This window comes from Pezoporus occidentalis, unplaced genomic scaffold, assembly GCF_034315485.1.
Source record: "Pezoporus occidentalis ecotype Australia unplaced genomic scaffold, CSIRO_AGI_Poc_V1 ctg169, whole genome shotgun sequence".
Taxonomy (NCBI): domain Eukaryota; kingdom Metazoa; phylum Chordata; class Aves; order Psittaciformes; family Psittacidae; genus Pezoporus; species Pezoporus occidentalis.
Genome location: NW_026913521.1, coordinates 108970 through 127663, shown reverse-complemented (window position 1 = coordinate 127663; position 18694 = coordinate 108970). Strand labels below are relative to the sequence as shown.

Below are 18694 nucleotides of genomic sequence, written 5' to 3'. Positions count from 1 at the left end.
AAGTCAAGCATTCTCTAGACAGCTGGCATGGATTCATCTATTATCCAGGGCTGAAGACATCAATTGATGTGCTTCCTTCCCTAAATCCAACCATGCAACATCAGTATAAATGAGTAAACTGAGAGGTTTTAGAAAGGTAGAAACACTTTGTACACCAAAGGCTTCATTAGTGTCACAGTGAGTATACGCCAGCAAGGGATAGAGAGGCAGACAGACAAGCCTTTGTTAGGCTCCTTAAAGAAGATTATGGTTGTGACCATTTGTTTCAGTCAGCTGTGCATCTGAACGTGCTGTAGAGAACTGATTACACCAAGTTTTAACCTACATCTGTGCTAAATGCCAAGGTTTTTGCACTGCAAGTCGGTGGTATGAAAGCCACCTTAAACTAGAAGAGGTGTGACTGTGACTCACAAGGTACTGTTGTGGCCACTTACATTGCTGGTCCTGAAAACCTGGCTCTAAGGCTTGAGAGAAGCAGCAATAGAGAGAAGCAGCAACACCTATCAGCCTCACCCAGAGAAGAGACAAGGCTTTGGGCACGCAAGCCTGATGACATGAGTGACATGAACGAATGAGCACTGTCATTTCTGCTTCCAATGATACCAGCTAATCTAACATCACGCTATTTTCTCTCTCAACTTCATTTTTAATATCCTCTCATATACTGTGGTTTTATCAACACTTTTGCCTGCACTACTTTATATCATTTTTCTAATATCCTGCATCACATTCATGTATTATCCAAGCAATGCAGCAGCTCAAGAGTCACAACTGTGTTTCACTCTCAGATCTGGCTTGCAGGTGCCCAGATTCAGAGCAGCTGAGAGCCAGGCCTTAGTCACAAAGACCTGGATTAGCTGCAGGTTAAGGTTTAAAGAGGCTTTACTAAATTAATCACGTGGAGTATTTACATTCTCTAGCTGCACATCATTGGTCTAAGGCATAAAACCCCTCAACACCACTTCAGGTTCAAAGATGGCATGTGATCTCTGCTTCAGTTAAAGATAAATGAGCATTATGAGAGCAAAAGTTACACACTCAATACTCAAGAAACAATGGCTTGATGAAAATGGTCACTTTCTTCTTCTATTTGCAGTCTGAACTGTTTTCATTTAAACAATGTAAGATTCAAAAGTCTGTAGCTTTACCAAAATACAAAGTCAGATGAAGGTAGCAGGAAGACTTTGTCAAATAGGAATCCTAAAAGGCTACATATTTTTTGCCCTTTTGCTTTACATGATTCACAAGTAGATAATTCATGTTTTCAAACCCTTCCCTTGGTGCAAAGGTAACTAGAAAGACCCCAAATTATTCCTCTGCTCCTAGGTCTCCCTTTGAGTTCAGACAGGCCATTTCACAGGTTTTTGCTCTTAAAGATTCAGCTTACTGCCACACACACACTCCAACCCCCCTGACTTTGTAACTACAGATACATACCTTGGTATCCTTGGGTCATGCCATGTGCTAACTCCAGTCTGTGTGTGCAAAAAATAAACCTGGCCCTGTACCGTTGTTCTTTGTTCTATAGGAAAGGAAGAAAGATTATTCTAACTTAAACAGCTGGAGAAAACACCCAAAATAGAATCACAGAATCATAGAATAGTTTAGGGTGGAAAGGACCTTAAGATTATCCAGTTCCAACCCCCCTGCCATGGGCAGGGACACCTCACACTAAACCATCTCACCCAAGGCTCTGTCCAACCTGGCCTTGAACACCTCAAGGGCTGGAGCATTCACAACTTCCCTGGGCAACCCATTCCAGTGCCTCAGCACCCTAACAGTAAAGAACTTCCTCCTTATATCCAATCTAAACTTCCCCTGTTTCAGTTTGAACCCGTTACCCCTTGTCCTATCACTGCAGTCCCTAATGAAGAGTCCCTCCCCAGCATCCCTATAGCCCCCCCTTCAGATACTGGCAGGCTGCTATGAGGTCTCCACGCAGCCTTCTCTTCTCCAGGCTGAACAGCCCCAACTCTCTCAGCCTGTCTCCATACAGGAGGTGCTCCAGTCCCCTGATCATCCTCGTGGCCTCCTCTGGATTTGTTCCAACAGTTCCATGTCCTTTTTATGTTGAGGACACCAGAACTGCACACAGTGCTCCAAGTAAACAAACAGTCTGTTGAAAGCCATTAGAATATTCTCTTTCTGTCAGATCCAGGAGCAGGTACGTGAGCCATCCACCTGATCTCTTGCAGCATGGACTGGTTTGTCCTTCCCAAATATACTTTAATTACACATTTCAGCATCCTTTTTGAAGCTCTCAAATCCATGTGCCTTAGCTTCTATTTTTACTTTTAGGTTTTAAGACAACCCAAGCCCCCAAACTAGATTTCTTTACTCATAGATTTGCTGTGCTCTTTACTGAGATTTAAATTCTCCTTAATCTTATCCTCCCTAATCTTCTGTACTACTGCCTTCTTTGTTGCTTTTCTATTTTCCTGATCTTTTCTCAAATGTGGGCTCAAACCTACACAACATGCCAAGGGGGAAGGAAAAAATAGCATTCCTGCTCTACTTTAAAGAGCTCTTTCCATTCGTTCTCCCTAGATACAAAGCCAAGATTAGCAGTGATTTCTCTGTAACAGCATCATACCACAACCTCATGTTTAATTTACCATCAACCCCTCAGTGTATCCTGGCATAGCCAACTGCTAATTAGCCAATCTCAAACTCCCATCTGCTCTGCTCAGTTCCTTATCCAAACTGCAGGCCAGGAGATGCACGTGGATGCTGCGTGTTCTAACAGGTAAACCACATCTAGACAGGAAACGGGTGATTTTTCTGTCTCTGAAGGGTTTTATAAGCTGAAAACTTCAATGTTGTAGTGCTGGAGAGCTCTCACCGTAGCCTTCGGGGAGGTCAGGCGACTGGTGCCCATGTGGTCTGTTCTGAGGTGTCTGTGCATGACCTCTGACTTCAGGAGCGCGAAGCCGCTGTGCCTGAAGCCTCTGATCTTGACTGGGGGACTCTGTGAAGCGACAGTTGCCTCCTCCAGCGGCCCCCGTAGTGTCTGTGTATGGTGCTGGTTCCTCCATGAAACAGCTCAGCGGCCTTCCCGGTCCGGAATCTTCATAAACCGTTCTGAAAATGGGGAAACTTCAAGAGTTTCCATCACAAGAGAAGTGAATGCAGAAAGAACTGTTTCTCTTTCACTCCCTCTCTATTACTGCAACTTTTAACCCACGCCACGACACTTTCTTCATGTTTTTATACCCCGTATTTCTCATGCAAGTGCAAGAATCGCTGTTAACTAAAGGAGCAAGTCCTACCCAGTTTAGCTTATTCTCTTCAAGTCAGTATCCACCTTATTACCTGATACACATCCCCAGCCAATATATTAGTTATACTGATATTTTCATGTTCTAGCATTAATTCTTCTTTCCACATAGACACCATTTTAATAATGAAGTGTAACGAAAACAATCCTTACCCTTCATTCTCCAAAAGCCCTCTACAGTCTACTACAGAACCTCCTGTGCCTATTCTGTCCCGCGTCTGTAAACTGACTGCAATAAAAAGCAAACAAACACGAGTTAAACATGAAAGAACAACTGTTCCTTTCAAAAGAACGTAAAGACAAACAACCCATATTTATACAGGGTGAAATAGAAAGGGAAGCTGAGAGCACACCCTTTACCAAAACTGCTTCTATAACCCTAAGGCATTACTGACGTTTTAAAAAGGAAGAAGAGAAACCAGAGGCATCAACCCCTCAAAACTTAAGCTGAGTCTATGTTGTAAATACCAAACACGTCTACATCTACATCTGTGTTTCATGAGGCTCCAGCAAGGTAAGCTGGCAAGAAATTACTCACCACTAGATGTCATCATTACAGTGAGAATTTAGGGGTTGCCAACTACACTGAAATGAAAAGCTCGGGTTTGGTGGTTTTGCCATCAGAATGGGGTTAAGATGGGGTGAATGAGCTGTAAAACTAGCAGTGCCTTGTTGAAACTTGGCAGTGGGGTACAGGACTCAAGGGTATTAAACCAGCAATTTGCAATATTGCTTTTAACTCCTCCAGATCCTCTTTTCCGCATAAGATTCTCTTTGCCTGTCACCTTGGTCCAAAGGCAATGAGTTTCATGGTAACATTTACCCTTCCAGAGCGGCACAAGAAACCTTACCGGATGCATTCCCTCTTTAATATTGTTTCAATTGAGAGAAAACAAACTCTTACATAGGAGCACAATGCCAATTTTCAGGTTATGGAATTGAATCCCATTGAAGTCAGAAGAAACAATACAGAAAAGGCACAGAGCAATAATATACAGGTCTCCTTTTTAATAGAGCACTTGTCTGTATAGTATATTTACCCACGAAGATGAAAAGTTTAGCTGAGAGGATCCTTACCCACTATTTGGCCTCGTACAGCATCAGTATCTGTGGGATTTAGTTTGCATAGATCCAAACGCTGGTCTGCAAATGAGAATTGGAAAGATCAACAAAACACCAGGGAGGGACGGGTGGGAATACTATTCATTACTCAGATACAAGGCACGGAAGGTTCCTGATTGCACCAGGTAGGAATTGTTCTTACATCCAGTATCTTTTAGCCTGCTGATGGCATTGGAGAGGAGTCGGACGCACCCCAGGAAGCCAGCTCCCTGTTTCTTGTGGATTTTTTTATGGTTCCATACACTGATGGTTATGGAATCTGTCTTCCCAACATACCTAGGAAAATACATATCAGAAGAGCAAGTTTCCTCTAAGCAATTTATGCTTTATTCGGTACAAATTCTGATACATTTCAGTACATTGGTCATGCTGCTTTATGATAAATACAGAAGTACTTGAGACTGAAATGGTGTTATTAATGAATTACTGCACTAGGATTTCACCCAGCATGTTAAACTGATATTGCTGCAGCATGAAGTTAACTACAGCCAGCCTCATTAAAAGCTATGCAACAAGCTGATTAATGTACCAAACTTTACAATCCCTGTTTCTAATAATTTGGAGAATATAAATCACTACAAAAGGGGCAATCTTTTGTACAAGCTGGACTGCACCGCTCCAGTAGAGCTTACTCTATGCAGCTGTGCTGTGTACCCAACGCACAAGGATTTCTCCATTCAAACACCTAAAAGCAAAGCAGCTCTCCTTTAGTAACAGGCAACTTCTTGTTGCAAGAAATCAGTCCTCAGCCATTGTGACTCCATTGCTAATGCAAGACGAAGCTGCAGTGCCAACCCCTGCATTCCAATTACTAGATAGATCTCTGGAATATTGTTTATTTATGACCTTAGAAATAACTCACAGATCGTAATGCTGGTTCCATTTGGGGTCCAATGTGTTCTTCACAGTGTCAGTTGAATGGCACTGGCCTGACCCATCAACAACGACTTTTGCAAACGGGTCAGGAAGTCCTGTGGAAGGGAAAAGGTGTTATTAGACACAGTACTTTTTGGGTTGTTTCTTCCAAGATAATGTTACCGTGAGCTTCTGCTTCCCCTCCCCAAGACAGAAAAGCTGCCATTATCCTAGAACTATTTTAGTAAATCCAAACTAGAGAACTGAGTTCCTAATTAGGGAACATACTTGTGTCATACAGACTGGTATCTGCTGTAAATTGTGAATGCTTTAGGAAACAAGAGGTTAAAGGTGCTTAATTTAACAGAGCTTAAGTGACCCACACACACTGAGAAGCAGTCATGTTTGTTCAGTCCTTAGCATAATACTGAGACTGCAGCATCAGGATCTTTTACTCACTTTATGAATAGAGCATGACTGAGATGGATGCTCTTGGTACCCCCAACAAGGAGCTGTAAGCAGCACCTTGTCTGTGGTCTCATCAGCCAGACTTCCAACTCAAATCTGTGAGCCCTTGGTCTTTCTAACCCTAGAGTTACAACTCAGGGTAACATATATGTAGTAATGCAATGTTACCACAAGAATGGAACCACAGAACAAATGGCATACACAGATGAGCCATGACACTGATGCACAATACACAAATAAATCTGATTAATCAAGAGCAGAAAGTCATACAACTGGGGCATACTTACTGAAGAAATCTTTCTTTGCAAGGTTCTTGGCACATAATACTGCAAAACAAGAGAAAAGATAAAGGAACCTTAAACCCATGAAAAACCCCTTTCAGGCAATCACAGCAGCTGCAATACTACCTGATCATAATCCATAATAAATGCCCACATATTAAAAGCGAGCATTGTTTTCTTTATCTGTGACTGGAATATGGATTTCCATAAAGAGAAAAATGCCTTTGCTGCTTTTGTTCTATTGTTCCAATACACAAAAGATTTCATGAACGTCCCTTTGCATTAAAACCTACAGCCATTCCACAAATGCTAAACCAGGCTGGTGGTGGTGGTGTTGCTGTCACAGGGTGAGCAGTTTGCAAACACGGGAAGGTTTTGTGGTGTGACAGGACCTCAGGTGAAAAAGTGCATTGAAAACCAAGTAATTGCATCAAGATTTTCCTTTGAAAGGGCCACAAATGAGACATTATTTCCCCTTCTCCAAGTCTACTCAATAGCACAGTAGTTCAAACAAACATCAGATCAGGACACTCGCATCAATCTCCATTTCTATTCAGTCTATTACCAGCTATAAGTCCAGTTTTGCTTTTCAGTAAGGACTGCTCAGTACAATCTGAGTTGCTCAGTATGCATTCAACTCTTCTAACAGGCCAGGGAAAAGAACTACAGAGCCAAAGATGAGAGCTCTAACTTACCTAAACCCAGGAGCCAAGAGAGGAAGATGGCTATAAAAGACCTAACTGGTTTTGAGGTAGTCTCTTTCCCACCCAGTTCTGATCCTTCAGCATGAGAATGAATGCTCAGAAGATACTCTAATGGCTATTCCCCCTGGTATGGTCCATTTCTCCTTCTCATCCCATTTCTATCTCATCTCACTCCTGACTTACACTCAAGTCTCACCTTAACTCTGCAGCAGGGAAAGCGAAGATGCAGTAGGAAACACATGGGAACAAATCCCCTTTTTAAGTTCTTTCTTTTACACATCAAGAGTTCCACCTCTGAACTCCGGAGCAACATCCCCACCCCCCTCACAGAAGCAGCAGAACAAAACCTGCCTCCCTTCATGTGCCAAGCAAACAGACCAAAGAAGTCCACTGTGTAACCCAGAAGTCCATGGACATAAACACACAAACCCTTTGTCTTGGTAATAATGAAGGCAGCCACACCAGGAACCTATATTTAGAATGGCTTAAAAATCACTTATTTCTTACAGTGGCAAAAGGGCACAACCACAGACAGCTTCTCTCTTAACAACTGACTGAGAAGGAGAAGTCTGCAGGACTGTGGCAATTCAACGTGAAACAAAGCAGGATTGCAGAACCACCATCCACCGCTCAATGGAAGCACGACACAGCAACCTTTAACTTCCTCTTCCCGTTGCTTCAGAGGGAAAAAATACCAGGAAAACAGGGAATAAAGATAGGTAAAACCCAGAACTCGCGTGTTCTGGTACCAGCCAAAGGGAATGCTGAAGTTCTTGTGAGTGGTGGAGCTTTCCTTCTTAGTTTTTAAACCAAACAACTCATTTTACTTCCTTATCCCCAATTTTAAGCATACCTTATTGAGCTGGAAAAGTATTCCCTCTGTAACCACCTGCATATAGTCTGACTATATAATTACCACCTTTATTCTAGATTTCAGGTGTGCTTTCTTTTTCAGCGGCCTCAAGTTTCTAAAGCTATTATTGTAGACTTCATTTAGCTCTCTTCCCTCTGCCACAGGCTTTCAGATGAGTACGGCTGCCAATTTGCCAGTTGCAGCCTGTGAAACCCCCAATTTTAGGTTGCAAAGAGAAATCATTACTCTTTCTTGTAAGGAAAATATTGGCGCAAGAGCTAATAGCTGAAATAAACCTTTATGGAGCAATCTCCCGGATCAGGCTGCCCAAGATGGGCTATTGGCTCTGTTCCACTGTTAGCATATTAAACCCAATAGAGCAAAACAAGTATTTTTAAGGGCTCCATCACTTAAAAGCCACAGACTTCTGAATTCCTGTAAAGATACAGGTGACAAAGGTCAGCAATGGGAGGCTCGGATATGGAGCAATGCCAGCGGCGGAGCAGACAGCCCCTGCTTGCTCTGCAAAGCTGAGTCGATGCCAGATGTGCTCCTTAAACACATTCTCTCCAATAGAACTCCAGCAAGACTGCGAGCAGGATGTGAGTGCTGCTCCTTCCAGCCTGCAACCTGTGAGCTCGGGTAGATGGAGCTACAAAGGCTTTAAAGGTTATTAATTCTACCCCTGGCACAGAGGCGGTGGAGAACTGAACTGTAGGCAAACGGAGACGCGCTTTAGCTTTGACCAAACCCCATCTTTGCCTCCTTCCCAAAATGCTTTTTCTTTTCGTTTTCCTTTCTTTCCAACAAGAAAGGGTTTGGGGCTTGTTAGCAGGAGCAATCTCCCTGCATTCGTTGCAACGTTACCAAAGGTACTAATTCTCCTGACTTGGGCATTTACATTCTGCCTTCTCAAAGTCAACCGACTTGTTTGAGCTTGACACAGTATTTGTTTATACTCCCGCTCTGGATTGCTGCACAGCACTGAAGAACTTTTTCTTCTTCACACAACAGGTCCCAAACAGCACTGAAACAATGCCTTTACATCTAGATTGTAATATTTATAAAGGGATGGGAATGTTTTTCTAAGTACCTGACATTACTGAGGGAATTTCAAAGGCCAAATTAGCCAGCTGGGTAAAGTGCTAGTGTGAAAGCATTTTTGGCAGGAGGAAGAGAAAGGACAAGCCTTCTACAAAGTCAGTATTCACCCTGGGGATGTCTTCAATGCAGATGGAACTTGAGTGAGCGGAGTGGTTCCTCTGCCAGCCCCCGGTTGTCCACCCTGCTTCCAAAGCAGGAATGAATCATCTGCTGTGGTTCAGGAGGTGCCGCAGGAACAAGCTACAGACGGGTGTAGTAAGGAAAGCACGGAGTGGCACCAAGGTCTGAACAACCCACTTGAGAGTTGCATCAGAAAGGTGCTTCTTCACCACCTACCTCTGCAGCAAGACCAGCAGTTTTGGAAGGGAGGCAGAGAAAGACAGCGCGGAGAGGGAACCATTTAACATCTCCAAGTAAACAGACCTAGCCTACAAAATCAAAGCCATCATGCGCATGTTCCTCCTCCTTGTCAGCGCTCAAAGTGAGTCTGCAGGAGTCCTCACACTGCTGTCTGCATCAACACGGGGTTTATTCACACACAACATACCCCATCCCACAGGGTTAAGATGCTACAACTGGTTTCTGTTGCAGTGTAAAAACTAGGTGGTTGTGTTTTGAGACCTAGGGAAGAAAGGAAAACCAAAAGGTAAGTGATGGCAATATTGCATAGGTCCCAGCCAGTCCCAATGCAAAGCAGCAGGCAAATCTGCACCTGGGACTGCGCTCATCCACGCTTTCCAAGTTAAAGGTAAGAGCCTCCTTGCTCAGATTAAGGACTTTTACACGTGGAGAGGATCAGAGCTAATGACAGCCTTCAATTTAGTACTCAAGTTAATTGTGAGGACAAGACAAACCAGCACTACGTCCATATGTTCCTTAGGAAAGGGGTGGGAAGGTCACAGTGAACGCTGCTAGCAAATCCACCCTTCAGCCATCTCTGGCCTTCCCTTTGCTACTCCAGGTTAATCATTTGTGCTTGTGCAAACAGGCAGCTAGATTCCAGGATACATTCGTTCTGCCTTCTGACACAAGACAAACACAGGCCAGCAGGCTGGGGATGTAGAAAGGGCTTTACTTAACATTTACTTCTGTGTCGACCATCTTTAATCACAGAGATATGTAGCACAATCATTAAAAGCATCACAGATTGGTGGGTTTTAAGATGTAAGGAAGGAGCAAAGAACAATGAGGCTTTGGAGGAGAGAGGGATAAAGATCTTGACAGAAAATGAAATGAAAGCCACAGCATATCACTGCAAATACAAAAGGCTGCAAAGCAGCTCATATTTGAATAGGCTGCCCCATCCCTGGCAGCGTTCAAGGCCAGGTTGGACACAGGGGCTTGGAGCAACCTGCTCTAGTGGAGGGTGTCCCTCCCCATGGCACCGGGTTGGAACTGGATGAGCTTTAAGGTCCCTTACAAACCTATTCTTGGACAGCAGGGCAGCCCCAGCTTGGAGGGTGGTTTCCACAGCACAAATTGTGCCATTCTGAACAAGTTTTTGAGAGGCTGCACGGCAAAAATAATGTGCTTGAAGTGTAAAAAAGCCTCCAAAAACAAGGGGGAAAAAAAGCAAACATCAGCTTTTTACCACCGCTCTAACGCCGTGGCCGCAATTGCTGAAGCTATGATGTGAAATCACGTCGCAGCCAAATGGTTCAGCCTATTTTGTGGCAAATACCCTGAATCCCACAAAGCACCCCTTCTGAACGGCTTTACATAGGGCTCTGCTCACTGCTCCCTTCTCTGCACACAACTTTAATGAGACTTCACTGCAGATAAATGTCTGGGTTGATTTCTCTACCAGACACCCCACGAAGGGTTTAAGTGCTGTGCTTTTTTAAGGGTGACAATCCTTGGTATGGTGCAAGAGAAAGGGTTTAATGGGAAAGGAAAGGCGGCTGAAGGCACAAAGCATTTAAAAATGCTGTTTCTTTACAGCTAGCCACATCACTGCACTAAAATACCCCCCTTTATTCACAAACTGGAGTCTAAATTGTCACCACAGAGGCCAAGGTTTCTATTCTAGTCCTATTTTGTGTTTGCTTCAGGAATGCTTCTGGTCGTTCTCTTCGCCTGCTTGAGACTGAAATGCATAAATCCACCGAGTGCTTTAACTTCTCAGTCACTGCCTGTGAATCACTGCAGTGCCTAGCATGCAGAAAAAGCTAAACAAAACTCAAGCCTTCCCTTACTTGAAGCCAAATAAGCCAATAAGCTGCACAGAACTAATCTGATGCACAACGTGCGTTGAGTGGCCTTCACCAGCATCATGGTGCCATTGACATCTGCAATCTGACACATCAGCCAACCAAACCCCCCTCCGAGACCCTTCAGCCTTCAAGGACCAGCCTACGTCATGCCCTACCCTGACACTGTAAGACTCTGCCTGAACTCATGCTAAAGCAGACCTTGACTACCAGATTAAAGCAGTGCTTCATTAAAAACAACCCCTCGATTCTCAAAGAGTTGCTAGATTTGATACACGAAGCCTTTTTGTGGCTCTTTTGTGTAGGCTGCAGCGAAAAATCAAAGCCTCTTTTCAAGGCTTGCTTTCCTCGTGGGCTGGAACTTGGCTTCGTGCAGCCAGTTGCAAACACTAGACAACTTTGAAGAGATCTTCAAAAAACCACACGCCCAGAAGAACCCATTTTTATTAGCCCATTAACATGTCATTAAAGTATCTACTTAGCCAGGAAGCAAGATTCCATCCTACCTAAGCAGAACGAGTCAGTCCTCGTAGCGCAAACAATACCGAGTTGACAAAACAGGAGAGTTTCAACTCCAGGATTCCTAGGAATTACTCAAATTGACCAAACAATAAGTCTTCATATACACAGCAGCAAGGGCTGATTTAGCCCTCAGTAACATAAATCATTAAGAACCAGCATAGGCCTATTGGAAGTACATGACTCATTAAATTCCCAGTTAACTGAGACCTGTAAAGCAAGTTTAAGAATGAACAGACTGAGATGTAAAACTTGGGAGAAACACTCAGTTATGGAATTAGCTGAAGAACTTTGCAGGGATAAAAACCGGGAAGATCAATAGCAAGCTGAATCAGGGCTGCTGTACAGAAGCAGAGAAAGGCACACAAAGCAGAGAGGTGGAAAGCAGCACATCCAATTATCCCTCACACTAACTCCTCTTTCTCTCCTTCCCCCTCTGCTCACCCATAACAAATGCCTGAGATAAAGGCTACCTCTCAGATTAAATCTTTCATTAAATCCCAGCTATTACATCAGTTTTCTTACGACTTTGCTATGCCTTCCCCTAAGCCAGGCCAAGAACCTCCTCATACTCCCTACACAGTCTCCTATTTCCTAGATAGACATAAGCCCCAAGCATCTCCGACTGCTTGAGTCTTACAGACATGAAGTCCTGGCACACTGTCTCCCAACATGTTCAAAGCACAACCACCTTCTTTGAGAACTGGAACTGGAGAGGTGAATCTGTTCTTACTGTTGCCACTTTACAGCCATTCCCAAAGAACACCCTATTGATGACAGTCTTACCAGAGAAAACGCTAACAGAACATCAGGTCATTTCTACCCCTATTTGGGGTTGAAAACTCAGTCCTCCATCCCTACCAGAACCATGACCAAGTGGAACATTGATTTTGTAGAGAGGGATTTCCCAAATTCAGTCAAGTTTTCCCTTTGGGTCCACAAACAGGCTCCAAAAAAGCTCTCTGTAAACAAAGGATACTCTCAGGCTTCAGCTATAGTGTCAGCCCCTGCGTACAGCAGCAATAGAACTCTCTGGAGAGAACTAAAATCTTCCATTAAAACCACACAGAATAATATCCTGTTCTCAGGGCAAGCACAAACTCTTAGTTAACAGCTAAACAAAGCAATTGCAGTGACAGAATTCCTACTGGAAATAAAAGCCACAAAGTGGGATTTTACATTCCCTCCGCACATCACTTGTGCAAGTTGTTAGTTGCTGGGATCGACCCAGTTGTGGATTTCTCGCCTTATACCTCTTGTATCTCCAACCACGTGCAACGAACACTGTGGGTGCAATGAACAGGATGGGTTTATCTGTGCAGCTTGCACATACTTGTGCTCATGTTTTGAAACAGAGCCCTGCAACATCACCCCCATAGCAAAGCTCAAAACGCACCAGGAAACTGTGGCTCCATTTCCTTCAATTACATTAAAAGCAAGGAATAAATCCATGCTGAAGGCTTAATACTTCACTTTTACAGTTACCCAAGCACTGAGAAAGCATCTGGAAAAAAATTCCTAAAGCATGAAAACCATGTTCCTCCACCCACATGCACTCATAACTCAGATTCCAAACTCCGTTTTACCAAGATTGCCAAAAATATTTTGTGCTTTTAACACTTGGGAGGTTTCGAAGCACCTTTTTCAAACCTCTCCAGATGTTAATACCTAACGGGATCACGTACTCAACCTAACGGCGCTTACAACAGGTCCTGCGCAGAGCTGGGCATCAGACTTAGTCCTGCTCCCTGGATACAAAAGGTCCTTTCTCAAAATGCTGTGCAGATCTTCAGATGTATAGATTTGTGTCTCTGAGAAATACCAGATGAACAACAGTGAATTATTCATTACTCTGACAGAAATAACCTATTAAATAGGGGACACCCCTGTAACGGAGAATGAGAGCCCCCATATGCAGCACAGCCAAGTGCTCAGTCAGTGTTCCCTTTAGGTGTGTTTAATTTAACATGCCCCTGATCTCCACTTTCAGAAGTTCAGTGCAGAAAGCCTTAAACACCTTATTTTCATTACCGAAAAGCACCTCAGAAGGACTCCCCCGTGCAGCTGATCATTTGCTTACTAATTCAGGGCATAAAAGGCTTTTCCAATAAATCCCCTGCTCCCTATAAAACATGGAAATTTAGATTCCCTTTCTTCCCAGATATCCTCTATGGGGCCAGCCGTACCACTGCTACAACTGCATGGTTTACAACCAGGTTGTGAGGCTCAAGTTACAAGTACCTTTCTCTATTAACGGCAGCTTTATTCCCCCCCCTCCCCAAACCACCATTCAATTAATGGACTTAGAGCTTTTACAAGACATTCATTTCCTAAGTCCGGGAGGGAAACCAGCACAACTGCTCTCTGCTGCTTTATAAAGGAGAGGAAAGCACAGAACAAGAAACCAAAACCAGAAGCAACACATTTGCAGATGCTTACCCATAGACCTAGAATTAGGAGAACGCTCAAGCAATCAGAGCAATTAAAACAGATGTGGCCTTGAGCTTCTGTCCACGGAGCATAATGGTTTGGAAACGACAGGAACAGAACACACACCTTTTGTACTTTTTAACCCAATATTATTGCCGGTTCTCTTCATATATATATTGTGTGGCCTCATAATATCTGCCTGTCCTGCACAAAGCACAAAGAAGTCTGGCCTTCCACTGGGAAACACGTAAAAACCTTGGTACTGAGAGCAGAAAGCAGAAACCTTGGTACTGAAAACCTTGGCAAAGCATGACCAGATAGAGCCAAGCACCGTTTCAATAGAAGCACTGAATTACTGTCAAACAGTAAAAGGTCTAAAACTTCCCAGCTAAACCAAAGCAGATCCTGCAGTTTAAAACCTAAACCATATGTTTTGTCTCTCCACAGAGGGGTTGGTATTTACATCCCTACACACCCAGGTAGTGGCAATATTTCAACAAAGCAATTTGAATGTTAAACGCTGTTGTAAAGGAGGGAAAGCGAACGGCGATTTAACACGTGCCCAATCTCTATTTAAGAACTGAGATTTGGTTTTTTCCAGACAGAACCAGTATTTGGCTTCTTTGATATCTTAGTGCAATTAAATAAGGTATAAAATCAACTTTATAGCAACAAAAGTTTCCAATGGGGGTATTTAGTAAAGAGGGCAAAATTCATGTCTGGTTTGCATCAAGTGATTGCTTCAAAGCAAGAACATTGTTATTTAAAAAATGAATGGCGTTAAGTTATGTGTAAGTTGTAAACTATGTAAACTATTAGTTCATCTCGTGAGGGCTTAAATGTATCAGTAGAAGAGTTTTAGTTAAGCAACTCCCATGGAATCTTGCCTGAAAGCTAAATATGCAGGTTTGGCTCTGGTCAAAGTAGGGCTGCCCGACTCAGTGCTCAACTAAAGCGAAGCAAGAAGAGGAAGCTGGCCAGAGAACAGGTGACCTGGGATGCTGCTGATGGTGAAGGCAACTGGCAGCGAAACGAAATTAGATTAAATCATCTTTAAAAACACTGAAAAAGAACAAGCTTTTGCCTGAGCAATTTGACAAGTCACAATTAAAAGCATGAAACACTGGTGACCGCTGTGGTCACAACAGTCAAGAACACACATTTCTTTGTTCATTCTGAACCATTTGAGTGAGGAACCTCCAATAGAGAAACTCCACAGAGAAATTTAACCTATGGAATATCAGGTATATAAAAACAGTGCACTGGGCTTAAGGTGTTTTAGGCTCATTTTGCATTTCTTTAGTAACTGAGCAATCCCAAAACAAGCAGTTGCTAGACACCTACTGCAAAGAGCAACACTTACCAAGCGCCTCTTCTAGCACTACAGCCAACTCCAGTTCCTGCTACCAGAACAGATTCCAACAGGTACTGGATGACTCTTCAAGAGGCACAAAGTCAACACCCCAGACTTCTCTGCAGGTAAATGAAAAGCATTCTTCCTTTCAAGCAAGGCAGCAGTACTGTATCAGTGCTTTAAAACCACATACCTCAGGTTACCAAATGACTTAGAAACTTCCCCTCGTTTCTAGAGCTTCTAAGCTGCTTTCCAGGCTTGTGTTTTAACTGAGGTATGCCGAGTGCTTTTTGGCATGTTTGGATAGAAACATAAAAAGCCTCAAGCCTTGCCATGTAAAGCTTTTCAAAGCCTTGGGCCTCTTTGCCAAAGAAACTTTTCCATGCTCTTAGAGCTTCTGCCTTCCTTATTCGCCAACGTGGTGTTTGGTTTGTGGTGAGCATGATAACAAACAGATGGGATGGCCTGGTACTTTCTGAACAGGCTGAGAGAGAGCTCAGATTTAAAAGTCAGGGCAGTGAAAGTCAATATGCAGTGAAGAGTTAACTGTGTACAAAAGCCCAGAGCAATGAGTTCATTTTGTTCTAGGCTACTTAGTGAATGGACAGCCAAAAACTGAACCAGCTGGAATTCATTCAGAAGTCATTCTTTCTCTTCCCATAGCTCCCTAGGCTGTCATTATCAACCTGAGGATAACAAACATATGGATCATCAAGATCAAGTTGGTGCTAGAAAGAAGTGGCACAGCCTAATAGCCCATAATAAATGAGGGTTTAATCCTAACTTGGATCTTAGTACTGAGATGTAAATGCTTTTAGTGCCTTCTGGGAAAACCTGAAGGGTTTGCCCATGTTAGAGGGAATGAAAACATTCAACTGACTTCTTTTGTTGATGATTCCCAGCTCTTGTGTGTGTTTAGTGACCAGTTTTAACCTCCATTCTTCAGCTGGGTTTCAGCTTGTGTCAGTACAGAACAAACTGAAATGGGAAGACTTAAAATAGTCAAGTAAAAGTATTGCTACAAAAAAACCCCCACCACGGAGCTGTTAAAAATACCACCTGGACACGTTGCTGCAGTAAATCTGTACTAAAAGGGAGGTGAGCAGTTTTATTACTGACATTGTATGTCAAGAACAGAGAAGGGTTCCACATTAAGCAGCATCAAGCATCTTTCCAAGTCCATTCAGCCAGGCTGAGCAGAACTTAGTTGTTACCATGGGACACACGGAGGAGGATCATGGAATGGTTTGGGTTGGAAGGGACCTTAAAGCTCATCCAGTTCCAATCCCTGCCACAGGCAGGGACACCTTCCACTAGAGCAGCTTGCTCCAAGCCCGTGTCCAACCTGGCCTTGAACACTGCCAGGGATGGGGCAGCCACAGCTTCTCTGGGCACCCTGTGCCAGCGCCTCAGCACCCTCACAGGGAAGAGCTTCTGCCTAATGTCAATCGTCAATCTCCCCTTGCAGCAGCCACTGTCAGGCTGGTGCTCTGCAGGAGCACTAACCCCAAGCCTGGTACAGCAACTCTGTGTACTGACACTGGGCAAAATACAGCCACACATCTGGTTTTGTCTTCGTTACCATTTCCTAGTCACACGTTCCAGATGATTCAAGAAGCACATGAAAAAAAGAAATGGAAAAGTGACACCTTGACTGTCCAGGTCAAATGTAAAAAATCACTCCAAAAAGGGAAAAACTGCTTCAGGAATTTCCAACAGAAAAGCTAAAATAAAGGTGCAGTTTACATTCAGGCAGGGGAAAGAATTGTGCTCTCCCAGATTAAATCCTCGGCATCGCTTCTGATTCTGAAGAGAGCACCTCTGTTTAGAATATTGCTTTTAATTCCTGGAAATTCTCAGCTTTCAGGTCTTCAGTAGTTTGCTTCCTGATTCTTCAGCCTGTTCTAATCCCTGTTAATATCCCCCCGAGACGTTACAAAACGCTCTGCTTTCTTTATGCTGGGGTTTGTCTCCATTTGTTCACAGTTCAGCTTAAACCCTCCTTGTTTACAAAGGAAAACCAGAGGAAGCACCAAACACACGCCTGTATTTGTGCAGGGCACCGATGCTGGATACCTGCCAGTCCATCAGCTCCTCCCGGGTTATCCTCTCTGCCCAACTCGCACTGGGTGCGTGGGGAGCGGGAGGTGGCAGTGGTGACACCAGCTAATGGGAAGGAGGGGGCTGAGTGTGTCTGTGCAGGAATAAGGAAGCTGTGAATGAGGGGAAAGGAGAATGGGACAGGAATGAGGCTTATTCCAAAAAAAGACTGCAATTACAGAGACATTAATAGCTTTGGGGAGCAGAATATTTAGCATTCATTCACCTACTTCTGCCTTTCTAGTAAGAAATCACCGTTTTCTTCTATGGGGCATTTGTCCATCTGTTGCAGGAAAAACATCCCTATGGAACAAACTCTCCCAGGATTTAGTATGAAAGCTTTTAGTTAGAGAAAAGATGTGATTTAATAACCAGCCTTATAAGAGAATAACACATAAAAAGACTTCTTTTGATGCTGCCATTGTGCAATGCTAAGTCTTGCCTACGAGAAGCACATACACACACTCTCCAATCCACCTCATCACGTATTAACCACACAGGTGGCAAATCCCTAAAAGCGCATCCCCGCGGATGCCGACAGAACCAAGTTACATCGGTTCTCATCCGATCCCCAAGCAGTGAGCTGCACGTGACGGCTGCTCTGCCCCAGGAAATGTGGGTCAACGCGCGCACATCCTGCTCCGGGATCTGCCTGCTCTCGAGGGACCGGCAGCAGGGTGATTCGGGAGCAGGGGCCTGGCTGCAGGCACACGCTGCACATCTATCAGTGACACTATTGCTGCTCCTCGCTGGTGCGTTCACGCTACGCCACAGAGCAAAGTGGTCTGTGTCTCATGGCCGTGCTGCATCCCAGACGTTGCCATCACTTTGAAGGCTGACAGGCACATTGCGCGACAGGAGCCATGAAAAGGGAACGTCTTCCTTCAGAAATAATTAATCCCCCGTTGTGTTTGAGTACAAACATCCACATCTAACAGGCACGTGTGTGTTTCACTCAGCAGTGAGATGGACAATCGAAACCTGCTACTGCTTCAGAGCTGAAGGAGCAATACCGAGTGGTCCTCCTCCTCAAGGTGTGCTCTAGGTGGATGTGGTTAACCAATAACCTCATGTTTGCACCCTCTTCTTCCTAATGTTATTCCCAAAGTTCAGCAGATCCATGCTGTAGCAGTGTCTTTGCTCTTACACAAGCAAAAGCATCCTCTTCACAGTAGGTATTTGAAACAAAATGTCTCATTCTTGTGTGACCTATGAGAGGCACAAACCCCAGAGATGAATAGCACCAAACAAGATTTCATGAAAAGAAGGCTTTTATTCAGGATAAAGCTGTATCAGCCTATGTGTTACTCCCTTGTTCTAATTATATAGGACAGCATCTATTTAAACTGCCAAGTGAATGACTTCAAATTTGATCAATAGTCTCTGTTTATTCAGCCCAGCGCTACTGACAGTCACC

General features: G+C 43.8%; 1 protein-coding gene across 5 annotated transcripts in view; it reads right to left on the bottom strand.

Annotated features, from left to right (window-relative positions):
• SMURF1 (SMAD specific E3 ubiquitin protein ligase 1) overlaps nucleotides 1-18694 on the bottom strand; it is a 46156-nt gene that overhangs the window by 13112 nt on the left and 14350 nt on the right. For 3 of the 5 annotated variants that reach the window (XM_062613555.1, XM_062613550.1, XM_062613551.1), the window contains exons 2-8: nucleotides 6010-6048; nucleotides 5262-5370; nucleotides 4542-4675; nucleotides 4355-4420; nucleotides 3431-3506; nucleotides 2843-3096; nucleotides 1438-1522 (exon numbers count right to left, since the gene is read on the bottom strand). In XM_062613555.1, the coding sequence (XP_062469539.1) occupies nucleotides 1438-1522; nucleotides 2843-3096; nucleotides 3431-3506; nucleotides 4355-4420; nucleotides 4542-4675; nucleotides 5262-5370; nucleotides 6010-6048 (763 nt within the window). The remainder of the gene's footprint in view (nucleotides 1-1437; nucleotides 1523-2842; nucleotides 3097-3430; nucleotides 3507-4354; nucleotides 4421-4541; nucleotides 4676-5261; nucleotides 5371-6009; nucleotides 6049-18694) is intronic. The other 2 variants (XM_062613554.1, XM_062613552.1) reach the window with 1 other exon arrangement.